General features: G+C 52.3%; 1 protein-coding gene across 2 annotated transcripts in view; it reads left to right on the top strand.

Annotated features, from left to right (window-relative positions):
• The window catches only part of ZNF423 (zinc finger protein 423), a 294,220-nt gene extending 291,177 nt beyond the window's left edge, over positions 1-3,043 (top strand). For both annotated transcript variants that reach the window (XM_040982133.1, XM_040982134.1), the window contains one exon: positions 2,315-3,043. In XM_040982133.1, the coding sequence (XP_040838067.1) occupies positions 2,315-2,344 (30 nt within the window). In that variant the 3' untranslated portion in view covers positions 2,345-3,043. The remainder of the gene's footprint in view (positions 1-2,314) is intronic.
• The last annotated feature ends 14,477 nt before the right edge of the window (positions 3,044-17,520 follow it).

Below are 17,520 nucleotides of genomic sequence, written 5' to 3' on the forward strand. Positions count from 1 at the left end.
GGGAAGAGAGCTCTAACCCTCTGTCTTAGAACCCTCTTGGAGAAAGTGCTTCCCTGAGTCTGACCCAAGAGCCACCTGCTGCCACTGCTTACATGAGACAGCTCACTGCTGCTCCACACCACTCCATCACCCTGTCCCCCACCAGTGGCCTTCTGTCTTCCTACCCAGGAGTCCCAGGTGGGAAGTTGTGCAATGCCTGGTGACCCCTGTGTCACAGTGGGCCTGTCTGTGGTATCCTGGCAGGAGGCAGCTTCTATCCTCCCCAGGTTCCCCACACTCCCCCTGCCCCCAAGTGGGGGGTGGGTGGGTCTCGAGGACTCTGCACTGTAGGTCCCACCTCTGGCTTTGTGCTACTGGGGAGCCAGAGCCTCGCTGGAGGGTGCTTCGTCTCTGCTGCCCAAGGTGGCCTCCAGTGGCTGCGGGATGGCAAATGATGTGTCCAGAGGAGCTTGGTTGGGAGGAAGGAGAGTGGGGGGTGGGAACTGAGTCAGGCGTGGAGCTGGCAGGATGGCCCGTGTGGAGGCTGGCGTTGGCCACCTGCAGGAGAGCTTGGTTGTGCCTCCGCTGGAGGCTGGCGTTCCCATGGAAACCACTCGCATCCCATCTGTGGCCTCAGACAACCTGCTCTGTGCCTGTGGATCCATGATGCCTCCACCAAGGTGCTGGACAGAGTTGATACTTATGCCTGGTGGATCCACACGAGGCACGGTGTGGATGGAGGGGTCCAGCGGATGTGGGGCGCTGGCTTCCAGTTGCCCAGGTCAACTGCTTATGCCTCCTAGCCAGGTGACCTTGGGCCAGTCCGTCTCCTCAGCCTTAATCTCCTAACCTTACAGTGGACTGCCCATGTAAGGCTCCAGTGAGATGTGTGGCAGCCAGTCTGCCCAGGCACACAGCATGCATGCTGACCGTGCACCAGCCACATGTCTGTCCCCGAGCCCAGGGCAAGGGACACTCTGAGCTGCAGGTGTCAATAGGCATCACCGTGTGACCCCAGGGCATTGGGGCTGCTGGCTGGAAGGGCCGGTGGCATCACCACGGGCGTGCCCACAGTGAGAAGGCGCTGCTGCAAGGCTGCTGTGTCAGCGAGTGGGTGTGGCCCTACCTGGGCCCCAGGATTCTGGGTGAAGCTGCCAGTGTTCCCAGACTTGGAACCTGGGAGTTAGACAAAGCGCCTCTTCTGACCCCTGGCGGTCAGTGGCGGAGCTGCAGGCCGCTTCCTCGGGTCTGGGTGCTCACCGGCTGGGGCGGCTGGCGAGGCAAACAGGAGCACCTATGGGTGTCTGTTCCCGGGGACATCCTGGGGCCTGAACCGCCCCTAGCAGGGCCATTCTGTCCTGGCGGAGTTTGCTTCCTTCCCGCCGGGGTCACGAGGCGGCACACTACCTGAGGCTTTGATGAAATCGCTCCGATTTTGGAACGTGCGTTGCTGAAAAGAAACAAACAAACAAAAAAAGACTCCCGGCTCTCCGAGGCCAAATCCCGCCCCTAGCCCCGGGCTGCTGGCTGCTGTGCAAACAGATCCACGCGGCTGGCCCAGCTCTGGCTGGCAGGAGGGCGCCAGCGCCGCGGGCTGTGGCCAGAGGAGAAGCGTTTGGCCGTGGGGCCCCAATCGGGATCCGGATTCCCTGGTGGATTTGGCCCAACTGCATGCCACCCCTGTCTTCTGGCCGGATCAGAGGCTCGTGATGCCCCCCCTCCCCTCCCGGCCGCCACCCCCCAGCCTGGCAGCCGAGGCTCCTCCCGCGCTCTTCCTGCCGGGTGACCCGTCCGCTCCCTCGGCTGCAAGCAGCACGGCTGCCCACTGCCTCCGCACGTCTGTGCCCACTCGGGTGTTTCTTGGCCGGAGAGCTGCGCATCTGCTGCCTCCCTCTGCTCGGCTGAGGACCGGGGAGGGGGCTCTGGGCTGGGGGCGGCAGAGGCAGAGTGGGATGGGGATGCAGAGGGGAACTGGATCGTGGTGAATTCCAACCGCCTCCCCTCCACGGAGCTGAGTCCCCGGACCGAGACCTGAATGGCCTCTTTAAAAAGAGGGGTGGGAGTGGGAGACAGTTTGCGGAGAGCTGAGGTTGGCAGCCGCAGAAACCTGTCCCCAAGCCCGGGGCTGCGTGGCGTCTGGGCAGCTGCGCGCCCCACACCCCTACACCTCCACACGCCGCCCCTGCCCCCAGCACTTTTTCCTCAATACATTTTGTTTTGTAATGATCGAGGCGCTTTTTCCGCAGCTCTGGGCGTCCGGGCGCCGGGTGGGAGGGCAGAGGCGGGTACTCCATTCTTCTGCCCTCATGCGTGTCTCCTTTCTTCGCCTCTGCAGAACCACACGATGAGCCAGCATGCACAGTGAGGGACGGCGCGACAGGACGCCTCTCCGCAGAAGGCTTGCCGGAGACGCCGTGGGGAGGGCCATTTGAACATTACATCCAATCAAAGTGTCATTTGCAACCCAGATGTAAAACTCTAATGATTTGGCCATGAGGCGCTGCTATTATAAGCAGCTGGAAATGAATATTAATGGCAGAGATTAAAAGTATTCCATGCTCAGTATTTCTTATTGTCCTGCTATAGCTAGCGTGCTTTTAGAGTTTTCGCCACAGACGACGTTTTTAGAGTTAGGCAAACCCGCTTTTTGAGCTAGCCTCCTTTGTTCCTTCATGTATTATATTGATAGTTTTTAAAAGAAAAGGGATTGGTGTGTTTTTTTCCCCCCTTTGCTTTTTTTTATTATTATTATTTTTTCTTGTTTTTCTCCTCCCTCCCCCGCCCCTCCCCTCTCCCCTCCCTTTCGGTTAACTACTTTTTAATTGCAATTCTAGGTAATTGTGCATTGTGATGTGATTGCTTGGCTATTGTCTGGATATTTCCTTTTAATTTTTTAATTAAAGACTAATGCTTTGATTGGATTTGCCAGTTCACCGGACAGTGATTAAAACTATGTAATGAATAGAATCGGTTTCAGTGCAACTGGATGGTCTGCTTTTAAATGTGACTTAATCTGACTGCAGTAACTAGTACCGTTCAATAAAGGGAATCCGTGCGAGTAGCATCCGGCTGCCTGCTTCTCTCCTCCCCAGCCTCGTTGGGCCAGCGTGGGGTGCGGGGTGCCGGTGCGTGGGGTGGGGGGAGGGGGGATGGTGCTCTCATCGCATTCTAGCTTCTGCAGGTTTGCCCTTGGGGAACAGTACACCACAGACCCTACACACACACACACACACACACACACACACACACACACACACTCACGGGGAAACTGAGACCCAAGGGTGCACACAGCTTTTCCAGGCCCACACCATGGAGTGAGCACCTGCACACAGGTTAACCCTTACTTTGCCATGTGGGACTTGGATTCTAACTGCAGCAGAGGGAGGGGGCTTAGAGGAGTGAGGGCCAGAGCTGAGTAGAGTATGGTGGAAGCAGCAGCCTCCCAAGGGAGAGTGATGGCCTTAAGGGAGGCACACAGGTGCCTAGGGTACAAAGCTTTAGGAAGTGTCGATACCTACAAGCCTAAAGTGGGTATTTCCTTGCACGGGCACCCTGGCATCTTCTTGCCCTACCTTCCTCTGGTCTTGGTAGCATCCTAGTGCCCCACCCTCACCCCAGGGCAGCCTTCATCCCCCCCAGCCACCTTCAGACTACCTCACACACCTCCCCGGTGCTGGTGTTTGGCCGACTGGCCAATCAGAGGCCAGAACCTGCGTGGGGAAGCCCTTCCTTGCTCATTTTTCACAAGGGGCAAGGAGAGCGGTTATTACCCTCTGCAGAGCGGAAATGAAGCAGGCAGACAGATTGTACCTAATTATAATGTAATACTAAGTCACGGGCGTGGAATTTGGAACAATTAAACCCATCATCTTCTTGAAGGCTCTGCTATCCAGGGGCTTCCTGGTGACCTGTAGGAGTTCTCTTGTCTGGCCCTCATGCCTTGTTAGCAAGAGCAGGCCGTGCCTTTACCTTTGTCACCTGCCTGTGGTGGGACAGTCACCCCGAAATCCAGAGCATTCGCCTTTTTTTTATAAACTGAAGGCAGTGAACCCTGATTTTCAACCCCTGGAGATTTGGATATTTGGGGGAACAGCTCAGGGTAGAGACTCTTAAAATATTGCCAACTTCACCAGGAGGCTGGGGCTGGGGCGGGCCACCCTGTGTCCAGGCGTTGAGAGCATCCCCACGTCCTACGCCTCTAGGGGTTGCAGAGTCATCATCTCCAGGCCCTCCCCAGCTCCGGATTTATCCTGAACCCCACGGAGCCCAGGTGAGCCCTCAGTAAGCACCAATAGAAGATTCGATTTGACGGTTGGTGGCGTAGGGCTAAATTAGTCACTGCCCCCATTAAAACTACAGCAGGGGGTTTAAGAGCTTTTCACGCCGTGTGGGAATCAGCAGCGAAGCCGGCGGATGCCTTGGGTAAGGAGAGAGGCGGCCTAGGGGACCAGGAGTAATGAATGAGGTTTATGGCGATGACAAGGCAGCCAGGGAACCCCGCAGGCTCCCACTCGCCCAGTCCCATTGTTCTCCACTGGCTCTGCTGCGGGCCAAAGCCTTGGTAACTTCTGTTGGGGAAGGAGCTGGGGGCGGTGGACGCTAAAGCTCTTCTTGGGACTTGTGTGTTATTCTTCATCACCAGGCAATGCTGATTTGGGGAAGACTGGGTTTTGGGGAGCCCCTTGCCCTGTTCAGCCGGAATCCCTTTGCCACTCAGCTGCGGGTCTGAGGTGTTTGCAGAAGGGTGGGAACCATAGCTGCACCAAGAGCAGCTTGGTCTTTGCAAGGGGAAACGGTGCGGGCCTGCCAGGCAAGGGGGAACCCCTGTTCTCTCCGGGGCTGCAGCGGGAGTGGCCACTGTTCTTTTGCCTTTGGCTCCAGTGAGCAGGTGAGGTGGTGGCTGTTAGGGTCAAAAATCGTCCCACTGTTGGATAGCAAAGAACCAGAAGTGGATGCAATCAGCAAGCAGAGTTTATTGAGCTGGCTAGCCAGGGTCAAGCTCCCCACACGGCCGCGCAGGACTGGTGGATGAAGCAAGACCCCGAGCTAGGGACAAGCCTGATTTTCATAGGCCAGTTTGGCTGTTAAAGCAAAACCCGCGTCTGCGAAAAACACTCCAATCATTTTAAAGCAAATATGAAACACTCCAACTAAAGGCCGGCGAAATGCCTCAAGTCCCTATTCATCATGGCAAGATAAAACTCTTCTAAGCTAAGAGGTTACAGATGCAAAGCAATAGGTAACATATCTGTGAAATACAGACCATGGGGCTATTTTACCCTTATTAGGGCCACTGACCCTTACTTACATCCTGAGCCTGGGTGTGGGGGACAATGGGCTCTTGCTCTTATCAGTGCGTGCAAAAGACTCACTGACCCTCACAGCTTAAGCCTGGGAGTGTGGCCCAAGTTATTTGTAGAAACTTCTCCTTTTTACTTTAAATTCAAGTTGCTTTTGACTTACTCAACCCACTTCTAATATGTAGACTTTCTAACGTTTTGGTTGCCTCTAACAGTGGCCAGCCGGGGCTCAATGTGGCCATGTTTGGATGTACAAACTGTGTGTTTCCAGCAGCTCTACGGTGGAGGAAGTGTGCCCAGGCTGGGAAATGAATCAAGAGCCCCAGGCTCCAGATCCCTGCCCTTGGGTACCCGGCCAGAACTTCAGAAGCAGGTGGGGGAAGAGTTGCTGCATCAAGCAGCATCTTCTCATGCGAAGAGTTGCTGCTACTGCATGTCCACCTGGCTCTCGTCCTTCCCTAAGTGTAAGTTTTGTGGGTGAGGGAGACCCACACCTACAGGTTTGCAGTCACAGGGGCCACAACTGTAACCTGTTCATCTATTCCTGCAGCCAGTAGGTATGTTCAGAACTGCTCCTGGGTACCAGTTCCTGCATGGGCACCATGGGGGATGGAGGGACAGGTAGATAGATGTGGCCTGCCCTGAAGAGCCCACACTCCCATGAGCTGCTCAATCCAGAATGGCACACAATTGTGCATGCCATGAAGGGGACCCTGACAGATACAGGGCCGTGTCTGGGAACTGACTTGAGGCAGGACCCCTAAGAATGAAACGCACTGGGCAGAGAATCATGGCCAAGGCGAGTGCATGTGCCCCGAGTAAACCCCAAGCTGGAAGTCTCTGCTTCAGATGATTGCAACGACGCTGGAAAAGTTCCGAGTCTTGTCCAAGGTAACCTGGCCATTCAGGGGCTGTCACCTGGGTGTTCCACATTGCAGCTGTGGGCGGCTGAATGAAGTGACAACGCTCCTCCTTCTCCTTAATACAGAAGCTGTTGTTCAACTGAACCCAGATCCCAGAGAGACAGGGATAGATCATGGAGCCTGTCCTTCCTGGAAGACAGGGTGGCTGTTGAGGTGCTGGTAGCCACTCGGCTCTGTGCCTGGATCATAAACAGAGGTGATGTATGCATACTCCAAGACTGTCCTAAAAGAGAAGAAATGATCCCATTCATTCCCACTGCTTTTTTTTTTTTTAACACAGAATTATTTGAAAGGCAGAGTGATAGAGAATCTTCTATCCGCTGGTTCACTCCCCAAATGGCCACAACAGCGAGGGCTGGGCCAGGCCAAAGCTGGATGCCTGGGGCTCCATTTGGGTCTCCCACATGGGTAACAGAAGCCTAGGAACTGGAGCCATCCTCTGCTGCCTTCCCAGATGTGTCAGCAGAGAGCTGGATGGAAAGTGGAGTAGCCAGGATGGGACAGGACACTTTGATGTGGATTGCAAATGAAATTAAAATGCATCACCAGTCCTTTGAATCCCAGCTGCTCCACTTCCCATCCAGCTCCCTGCTTATGACCTGGAAAGCAGTCGAGGACGGCCCAAAGCCTTGGGACCCTGCACCCACATAGGAGACCCAGAAGAAGCTCCAGGCTCCTGGCTTCGGATTGGCTCAGTTCAACGATTTGGGGGAGTGAGCCAGCAGATGGAAGATCTTTCTCTCTATGTGTCTATTTTTCTCTCTGTAAATCTGCAGGGTGGCACAAATGAAACATTGGCCCTGCCTTGATTGGATATTTCACTATTTTGTTCATCATGGATCTCTTTTGTGTGTGTTAATTTGATCTTCAGAAACATGGAAATATTAATGACTTGGATTTTGTGTCATCCGTGGTCACCTCACCTTAGTTTGTTAATGCTCAAACCAAATTACTGTGACTCTGCAGCTGGGTACAATGTTCTGATAATAATAGCAGGTGCCACATCCATCACTGGCAGGTGTACATGGACACTCCGATCTGGAGGACTGTGCATCCGTCATGGGAGGCTAGGTTTGGGCTCTGTGGCATGACAGCAGCAGGGAGTTATGGCTCACCCAAGGAAGTCCAGGGACTTCCTTCTTCCTAGTCCTTTAGCATCAGGCTCAGGGAGCAGCCGCCACCATCAGTGTGATCACTAACCAAGGCAGATTGAAAGCAAGAAATTGGGGGGCTCTGGAGGGATCTCACACTGTCAATTCAATGCTCTTGCCTGGGAGCCCCCTCTTTCACACACACACACACACACACACACACACACACACACACACACACACACAGAACCACTTCACCTCAACACTCAGTGGCCACCCGTCGTTACCTGGCTCTGCCTCATCACAGGGGAGCCAGCCAGGGCAGTCATGTGGTGGCCTGGAGGAAGTGGCAACAGGCAAGCGCGGGCCAACTTCCCCAGAGACTTGCACAGGCTTGCCTGCAGCCCCTTCCTTCCAGGGCACAGTATGAGCCAGTAAGTCGTACCATACCCTGTGCCCTGCACAACTTCTGGAACAGGGAATTGTTCATTAAACAGATGCAGAAATTGAGGGCCAGCACTGAGGCACAGAGGTGAAGCCACTGCCAGCCACCCTGGCATCCCATGCCGGCATGCTCACTTTCTGATCCAGCTCCCTGCTAAGGCTCCTGAGAACACAGCAGAAGATGGCCCACCTGTGTGGGTCCTTGCCACCCACGTGGGAGATCAGGATGGAATTTCTAGCTCCTGGCTCTGGCCTGGCCAAGAGCTGACTAGTGGGGCTAGTCGAGGAGTGAACCAGCAAATGGAAATCTTACTCTCTCCCTCTCCTCTGTCACTTTCCCTTTCAATGGAATGAGAGTGCATACATATGTGTATATTTTAAAAATAGAATTAATTATCGCCAAAGATCCATAGGAGAATATGTGGGAGCAGGTTTCAAAAAGCTTAATGAAAAATATATATTATGAAAAATGTATATTAGAAAAAATATTTTGCACCCAAATAAATCTATACTTTTAAAAATGGTTTATTTATCCATTTGAAAGGCAGAATTACAAAGAGAAGAGATGGAGAGACAGAGAGAGATCTTCCATCCGCTGGTTCACTGTCCAAATGTCCACAATGGCCGGCACCGGGCCAAGCTAAACCAAAAGCCAGGAGCTTTCTTCGGGGTCTCCCACATGAGTGCAGGGGCCAGGCACCCGGGGCATCCACTTGCTGCTGCTTTCCCAGGTGCGTTAGAAGAGACAGAGCAAGGACTTGGAACAGAGCCCATACGGGATGCGGGTGCTTTAAGCGGCGGCTTTATACATTGCACCACAACACCAACCCCTAAACTTACCTCTTAATTCCGTTTCTCCGTGGACATGGTGGAGCGTGGCGGGCCTGGGTTTAAACCTGACCTCAGTTTGTTTCTCTGAGCCTCAATGTTTCCATACATTGGGAATCATATATAGTGCTTACCTCACTAGCTAGCTGGGAAATTAGAATGAGGTCAGAATGGCGACACCCCTGCCCGACATTCCAAGCGCTGTGTGTTGACTGAATTAGTCCACACAGCATAGCAGCAGTCCGTCCCCTTTTCCCGGGTGAGGGAATCCAGGCACGCAGAGACTGGGGATTGCCCTAAGACTTCGGTTCCTATTCTCAGCCCTCATGGGCCCCGGGCTAGGACGTGCCCTGGGCCCCATAGCTGACCAGCAGGGACACCTGTGCGGGGCCGGGCCCGCCCCCCGAGCCCCGATTGGCCCAGCCCGGCGCCGGCCCCGCCCCTCCGAGCCGCGGGGCGGTAACTTATTTGTGGTTATTAATTACTGAAGGGCGCAACCGCGCTTCTGTGCATAAAAATATGTTTGAGCAGTTTCTACTTAAACTTTAAAGAGAACGTTAATCAATTTTATTTTAACAAAATGACCTTAAGCGGGGGGAGGGGCAGAAATTGGTGTTATTTGCCCAAACAGGCAAATTAATTTCTCTCTCTTGAGAAATCTGAGAAGCTTCCAGAAATAGCTCTGCATAATTTACACCTGCCCTGGCCGCTCCTGATTGGGACGCTGGGCCCAGGCACGGGACCCCCCCCCCACGCCCCATCCAGCCTTGGAACCTGACCACCGAGGGGTCCCTGCTAAAGTCCGCCACCCCTCATCCCTCCTGGCGAAGTCCGGCGGTTCAGGGTCTGCGGCGGAGCGAGCTTTCTGAAAGGCCAGCCCAGCGCGGGCATGCTGCGGCTCTGGTTCCTGAGCCGAGGCCGGGATGCATTTGGGTGCTGGGCGGGCTGCCCGGCCCTCTGCGGCTCCCAGTCCCCACCCGCGGGGAGCGCCCTCTCTGCACCCCTGGCACCACCGCGCTCGGTCCCTGCTGCACTTCTGGCCTGCCGGCGTGCCGGGCTCACCCTTGGGGCGCTGCGGGAGCTGGGGGGCAGTTTCCCGTTGGTCGTGAGACTGCCTGGAGGTGCGGGAGCAAAGGGCATCCTGCTTGGCGGTTGCCCCCTGCCCCTAGCCGAAGTGCAAGAGTTCAAGTCCCGGTCCCAGCCTGTGACGCTGTCTTGTTTCTAATGCCACCGCGATGCCCCGGACCCTGCCAGCCCCCCACCTCCCGGGCCCCGGGCGCCTGCCAGCCTTCGTGGGCATTTGAGGCGTGCCCCCGAGGACTGGGGCCCAACTCTCACACAAAAAAAGAATTTCCTTTTTTGAAAGTAAGAGATCATTTTACTTTACCAAATTTTTTGAAATCATTGCTTAAGAGGAGGTCTCTGGAAATGCATGGATTTCTTTTTCGTACCAAAATAAACGTGTCGCTCTAATTCCATTTTCCACGAACTTTTCGCAGTATCTGTGCAGATGATGCTTCCCCCGCTCCTCCTAGCTCCTGCGAAGATGCAGAGAATTCCCACGTGTCATTCCACGTGTCATTCCAGCTTCCGCACGTGCCCTTCTGAAGGATGTCCAATGGGGACCGGACCCCTGCAGGGATGGTGATGCAGAGTTTCAGCGCTGAGGACTCTGGCGCTGCAGCAGCCCAGCCCACAGCGTCAGCTTTGCCACGTGGCTTTGATGCCGAAGAGCAGGCGTGGGCTGGGAGTCCCTGCTTTCATCCCTCTTGATAACCCTGAGCGGCCTCAGTTTCCTCCTCTGGGAAATCTGAGTGTTGGATCTAAGCTCCAGGCTTACTGCTTAGGCTTATGGGGCTGTGCAGGGAGGCCGGGTCAGGGTGGGGGTGGCGAGGGGCTCAGGAGTGCCCTGAGAGTATCTGTGTGAGTGAAGGAGGATGTTGTACCCGTAGGGCCTTCCAGAGAAGGTCTGAGTGCATGAGGCAGCTGGCTGCACAAGTGCCGAGTCCCCAGGGGTTGAGCCTATGAGCTGATGGGGTTTAAAGCCTTGATCCACAAGGGGAACTGCCCTGAGGACTCCTGGTTGTGCACTGCCCCGGCAATTCTGCACCCTGCATGTAGGTGTGAACTGCTCTGACCACCTGTGCTGTGGGTGTGCCCTGCCCTGACCACCTGTGCTGTGGGTGTGACCTGTCCTGACCACCTGCACTATTGTGGGTGTGCCCTGACCACCTGCACTGTGTGTTCCCTGACCCCCTCACTGTGGGTGTGCCCTGCCCTGCCCACCTGCCCTGTGGGTGTGCTCTGCGCTGACCACACGTATTGTGGGTGTGCCCTGTCTGACTGAATTCATATTTCCCTCTGCTGTCTGGCCCCTCAGTGATCTCATGGCTTCTTCAGGGCCATGTCAAGTGCCCTCTTCCTCTCCATGGTCCCACAGAGAAGCCTCTGGTGCCTGCCTCTGGCACTGTCCCTGAATCCTCCAGCACCTGGCACCATGGGAGGCCAATGGCTGCATCCCCTTGCGACTTTCCCTCTCATTCCACAGTAGGAGAACCTGAGACTCAGGCATCTTTTAGGAAACAGGTCTGCGAGGCAGGGCTGTTCCAGACTGTGCAGCTAGGCCAGGGAAATATGGGTGTGATGAGAACAAAAGCAAGTGTTTAAAAATTGTTAAGTAACAAAAGGAGAAACTCTAAAAAGAACTTTTCTTTGCGGGTAGGTTTCCAGGCTCTTTCTCCTGCACCCTGTCCTGTCACTTGTTTTCAATCCCTCATTGGTGTGTTCTTCCTGGCTCCCCTTCTCAGCACCCCCACACCTCACCGGTAACTCGGCCTCTTTGATCCTTGCAATTCACACTGCGCATGAGCTGGGGGTGCGGTTTCAAGGAGTTGAAAATTTGTCACCTTGCTGTGGGCAGCATTGCTCCCCGTGTCACCACGCTGTCCCGTGGGTGACTGTAGGGCCTCTACTGGTAGCTCTTTTTCATTCTTGATGTGGTACTACAGTCTTTTTTCTCTTTTACAGGCTTTCTAAGGGCCCGTGTCTTATACAGGTATCTTCAGAGATTTTGGTAAAATGTTTGTTTTTTCTGTTTTAATTACCTTCTGTCCTTCATTATTGCCCTCTTCCTTCTTGCTTTGGATTTCCCGTGTACCTTTGCTGTGCACAGGTACTGTGACAACTCTGTCTTTCTGAGGGCTGTTGCTTTCAGTGTTAAATACCCCCTTTCTGTCTCTGCTAACTTTCTTTGCTCTTAGCTTTTTTGTAATGCTAACATAGGCACTTATGAATATTTATGGGATGCGTGTGCTCCTTTACTTCCAGTCTGTTTGTATCATTAGCTTTGAAGTGAATTTCTTATAGATGATTTGTAATTGCATCATCTATTCTGACAATCTCTCTTTTTTAATTGGTGTGGTGGACTACTTACCTTACTTACTTGCCTGTAATCATTGCCATACGATGGCTTATGTATATCGTTTTACTTTCTGTTTCTTGTTTATTTTTTGTTTCCCTGATGTTTTTGCTACCATCCTTCCGTGAACATTTTTAGAATTTTATTTTGGCTTACTTAGGACATAAAAAAAAGATTTATTTATTTTCATTGGGAAGTCAGATATTCAGAAAGGAAGACCTTCTGTCCACTGATTCACTCCCCAAGTGGCCACAACAGCTGAAACTGAGCTGATCCGAAGCCCGGAGCCAGGAATCTCCTCCAGGTCTCCCACACAGGTGCAGGGTCCCAAGGCATTGGGCTGTCCTCAACTGTTTGTCAGGCCACATGCAGGAAGTTGGATGGGAAGCAGAGCTGCCAGGATTAGAACCGACGCCCATATGGGATCCCAGTGTGTGCAAGGCAAGGACTTTAGCTGCCATGCTACCTCACTGGGCCCTACTTATGACATTTAAAAATATATTTCCTTATATCGCTTTTTTAGTAATTATTTCAGATGTAGCATTATTTTTATTTTATTGATTTTTAAAAGATTTATTTGCTTTTATTGGAAAGGCAGATTTGCAGACAAAAAGAGATAAAGAGAGAAAGATCTTCTGTCTATTGGTTCACTCCCCAAGTAGCTGTAATGGCCAGAGCTGACCCGAACTGAGGCCAGATGGCAGGAGTTTCATTCCGGGTCTTGCACATGGTGCAGGGTCCCAAGGTTTTCAGTAATCCTCTACTGCTTTTTCAATCTACAAGCAGGGAGCTGGATGGGAACTGGAGCAGCCAGGACATGAACTGGCACTCATATGGGATGCTGGTGATTGCAAGGTGAGGCTTTAGCCACTGAACCATTGTGCCAGGTCCCAGATGTAGCATTATTAACACATGCCTTATGAAAACTCATTGGTGGAATCGTGTTACCAACTCCAGTGAAAAATGGAAACTTCATCTTATGTTACATTCCTCAAGAACTCTTCTATATGTACTTAGGGTCATGTCAGACAGGGTTCCAATTTTTGTTGCAAACATTAAGCTTAGTTTAAACAATTCAAGGAGGAGAATCTGTTATATTTAACTCATTTTTGCTTATTCTATTCTCTCATCGTTTCTTGTGTTCCAAGATTCCTTCTCTCATTATTTATATAGTATAACTTCCCTCTGACATTCTTTTAGGGTGGGTTGGCTGGCTTCAAGTTTTTCCCCCTCATTTCCTTCATCCTAAGAATATTGTAATTGTCCCTTGATTCCCAAGGAATGACTGGCTCGATATATGATTCCAAATGGTCAGATCTTCTCTTCCAGCGTTTGAAGGGCCTTGTGCCGCTTCCTTCCGCCTCCAGGGCTTCTGAGCAGACATCACTTTCATTTGGAGGATTTCCTCTCTAGGTAAGACGGTGTTTCTCACTGCTTTAACATTTTTTCTTTTCTTTTTTTTTTTAAAGATTTATTTTTATTATTTTTTATTGGAAAGGCGGATATACAGAGAGGAGAGACAGAGAGGAAGATCTTCCATCCGATGATTCACTCCCCAAGTGAGCACAACAGCCGGTGCTATGCCAATCCGAAGCCAGGAGCCTCCTCCGGGTCTCCCGCATGGGTTCAGGGTCCCAAAGCTTTGGCCCGTCCTCGACTGCTTTCCCGGGCCACAGGCAGGGAGCTGGAAGGGAAGCGGGGCTGCCGGGATTAGAACTGGCGCCCATATGGGATCCCGGGCGTGCAAGGCGAGGACCTTAACCACTGTGCCACCGCACCGAGCCCTTTTCTTTTTTTTTTTTTTTCCAGAAATCTGATGATTATATATTCCTTATGGCTTATCCTGTTTGATGTTTGCTTTTTTAATCAATGGATTTATGTCCCATCTTGGATTCTTTTTTTTTTTTAATCTAGTATCCCTTCAAGTACTTTTTGAGCCCGTTTTTCTTTTTCTAGGATTTTCATGATACTATAAGCTCTTTCGTTATACTCTCATAGGCCCCCGAATTTGGCTTATTTTTCCAGTTTATTTGCCCTGATTCATTTAGATTGGATCGTGTCTACTGTTCTATCTTGCAGTTCATTGCTTGCTGCCTTTCCTCTCAGTTTGTTGTTGAATCCATCAGCAGAATTTTTCTTTTAGTTATTGTACTTTTCAGTTTCTTCTAATTTCTTCTAAATTTCTTCTATTTTTTTGGTTGAGACTTTCCACTTTTCGCTTCTTTCGAGCACATTTATAATTGGTACTAAAATATTTTTGATGGGTGCTTTAAGATCTTAGGCAATTTTATAATCTCTGTCATCTCAGTGTTGGCATGTTCTGATCATTTTTAAATTCTGTTCAATATCTTCAAGGTTTTTGGTGTGACAATTGATGCTTTTGTGAAATTTTTCTCTTTTGTGTATTATGTAAAGAAAACCTTGGAGAGCTTGACATCATGGTCTTCCTTGGGGTTCCGGGTTCCTAACCAGTCTTTCCTCTGTCTTCCCTAGTTTTCTTATTTTCAGTTAACCTGGTTATCCAGGGTTGTAGTAGTTCTTTTTTTTTTTTTTTTTTTTAACAAAGTCAGAGATACAGAGAGGAAGATCTTCTGTCCGATGATTCACTCCCCAAGTGACCGCAAAGGCCAGTGCTGTACCAATCCGAAGCTAGGAGCCCAGATCTTCCTCCAGGTCCCTTATGCGGGTGCAGGGTCCCAAAGCTTTGGGCCGTCCTCCACTGCTTTCCCAGGCCACAAGCAGGGAGCTGGATGGGAAGTGGTGCTGCCAGGATTAGAACCGGTGATCATATGGGATCTTGGTGCGTTAAAGGCAAGGACTTTAGCTGCTAGGCCACGCCGCCGGGCCCTGTAGTTGTTCTTAACAGGAGAAGTAGAAAACCAATGCCTGACCCATCTTGTCCTTTCATGATGGCCACTGCATAAATGAGTCATACTTGATTGATTGCATTCCCTCTACTGATACTCATATGGTTTCTGATTTTTGTCTTATTCGTAATACTGTAATGGGACATTTTTACAGCTAGAACTTTGGATTCCTGCATAACAATTTGGAACCAAATTCTCTAACAATTCCAGAATTCACTGGCTAAGAAGATTGCATTTCCTTTGGTAAGTAGGTTTTGGGGGTGGAAGCTTTGAGTGCAAAAACGAGAGAAGCAAAATGGATGCGTGGGGAGGAGTTAGGCTGGGCCGAGTAGAGAGCTTGTGTGCCAGGCCCAGAAGCAAGTGGACTGACTGCTTCAGTGTTTGTCAGAGAAGGCCTGTTGCTCAAGTCTCTTGAAAATTGCCCGCTGTTCTCGGTCCAGGTTGGTCCTGCTGTCTGTCAGAAAAGGGCCTCAATAGGAAGATGTAGAACCCTTCTCCTCTTCCAGCTTGTCTTGCCAGACACAGGTGGCCCTGGTCAGGCTCAGGGCTGTCATCCTGTGAGCCTGTCCTTCTGGCCTCAGGACAGGGCTCCAGCAGGACCCATCCCCGTGTCATGAGAGCTTGCCACTTCATTGCACACTGTTCAACACACTTCATCCACACCATCGCCTCTGGCATTGCACAACATGCAGGCAGGCAGGCTGAGAAAGGTGATGTGACTGACCCAAGATCCCATGGCAGGGAGTGACACAGGCGCACAACTCAGTTCCTAGTGATCTTGTTCCACGGTGTGATGCCAGGAGAAGAGTTTGGATCCAAAATGACCTCTGGGGGAACAAGGCTTAAGGGAGAGTTTGGCTGCACCTGGGGCTAGGCCTGGCCGAGCACAGGGAGAGGGGACGAGGCGGGGAGGAAGAAAAGAGGGGAGGAGAGGAGGAGCAGGAAGGAGATGCCTGCTCATACCTGGCCACCAGTGAAGGCCTGCATGGGGAGATGGAGCCATTAAAACCTCCAAGGGGGACTGGCAGTCCCAAAGCAGGCCCCCTAGATCATGCACAATGCAGTGCAGTTGGAATAGGAGAGGATTTGACCAGTCTGCTCTTCCTAGGGGCCTGAAAAATATTGATCACCATGGACAAAGTTGCTTCTGGCAGCCGCAATGGACACACCTGTGGGAGAAACAGACATACAGCCCAGGCACAGCCAACACACATGCATAGCTCAGAGCGGCACCTCGGACATGAACACTCCATCCCCCACCACATGCCACAAAGGCAGCTGCAGTATGGGCAAGCACACCCAGCAGGCATCCACACACAGATGCGTGCATGCCCCACAGACAACAGAGAGGTGCCGCTCACACACAGCAGGTGCATACACATCCCCACACACCAGGACTGCCCGTGAAGAGACGCGCAGGAACACACAGGGACAAACCCTGCACACGCATACACGTGCATGTCCCAGCACACATGCACATCGCGCCATATGGAGCAACCCTGCCTCTCCCATGGCTTCCAGGAGGCCCAGCAGGGGTGCGAGCTCCACATCTGACTCGCCTTGTGTTCGTCAGACTCTCAGTGTAATTAAATGTTACATTGAATAATCCAGTGCGGGCTCTGGGAGGCAGAGGCCGCAGCGCCGGGCTGGGATGAGGCACTGGACACATTGTTGAGCCCCGCCTGCCTCCCTGGCCCCTGGGTCTCACCAGCCGTCCCATCAAGAGAATCTGAGAGCCATCCCTGCAGCGGGTTGTCCCTGAGGCAAAGATGCTGGGACTCGGAGGGAGAAGACCCTGGGCTGGCCTGGGCCTTAGCAGCTGTCTGTGTCCAGCATGCTTGGGGTGGGGGTGGGGCATTCCCTATCTGGGCGTGGCTGGAGGCTACAGGGACCTGTCCTGGGACAAACAGGCCTCTCTATCCTTCCAGATGAGTCTGTCACCTTCTCTGTCCTCCTTGGTAGGTGGTCCCACGCGGCAGCACAGGTGCTATTCCTTACCTCTGTTCCTTGGAGCGCATGCCTGCACCTGCGTGAGCCTCAGTGTCTTCACAGTGATAACAAAGGCATGCACCCCATGGGACTGTTGGGGTGACTGAATGAACCCCTCAAACAGTGCCAAGCTCATTTCATGGCCTGGCAGTTAAGCCACCCCCAAACTCAGGTTTCACAGCCATGGAGCTGCCTTGGGGGACAGGTGTTCGATGCTATGATGCCTGCATCCCAGATTGGAGCACGTGGCTTTCCATCCTGGCGCTGCCCTTTGATTCAGCTTTCCACTAATGCATACCCTGGAAGACAGCAGATGTTGGCTCAAGTACGTGGGTCCTTGACACCCATGTGGGATGGCTGGCACTGGGTTCCTGGCTCCTGCTTTGACCTGGTCCAGCCCCAGCTTTTACAGGCAAGGGAAACCGAAGGGTGGAAGATTAGTCCATAGCTATTGTTGTCTCTCATCCTGCCTACTTCTCTCATCTTCAAATAAGTGAAAACGAATATATAGAAAAACTCTTCAGAAAGTTGGGTCAGATCATGTCTACTCGCCTGCCAAAGGTGAGGTTTTGGAGCCACTGGCATTGCAGTATGATAGTCTCAAGCCCCTCTTTAGGTCTCAACTTCCTCATCTGTGAAATGGGATTGAGGAGCAGTCCAGCCTGGTAGAATGGTGAGGGT

This window comes from Ochotona curzoniae, unplaced genomic scaffold (assembly GCF_017591425.1).
Source record: "Ochotona curzoniae isolate NIBS_2020 unplaced genomic scaffold, NIBS_Ocur_1.0 contig_3622, whole genome shotgun sequence".
NCBI classification, from domain to species: domain Eukaryota; kingdom Metazoa; phylum Chordata; class Mammalia; order Lagomorpha; family Ochotonidae; genus Ochotona; species Ochotona curzoniae.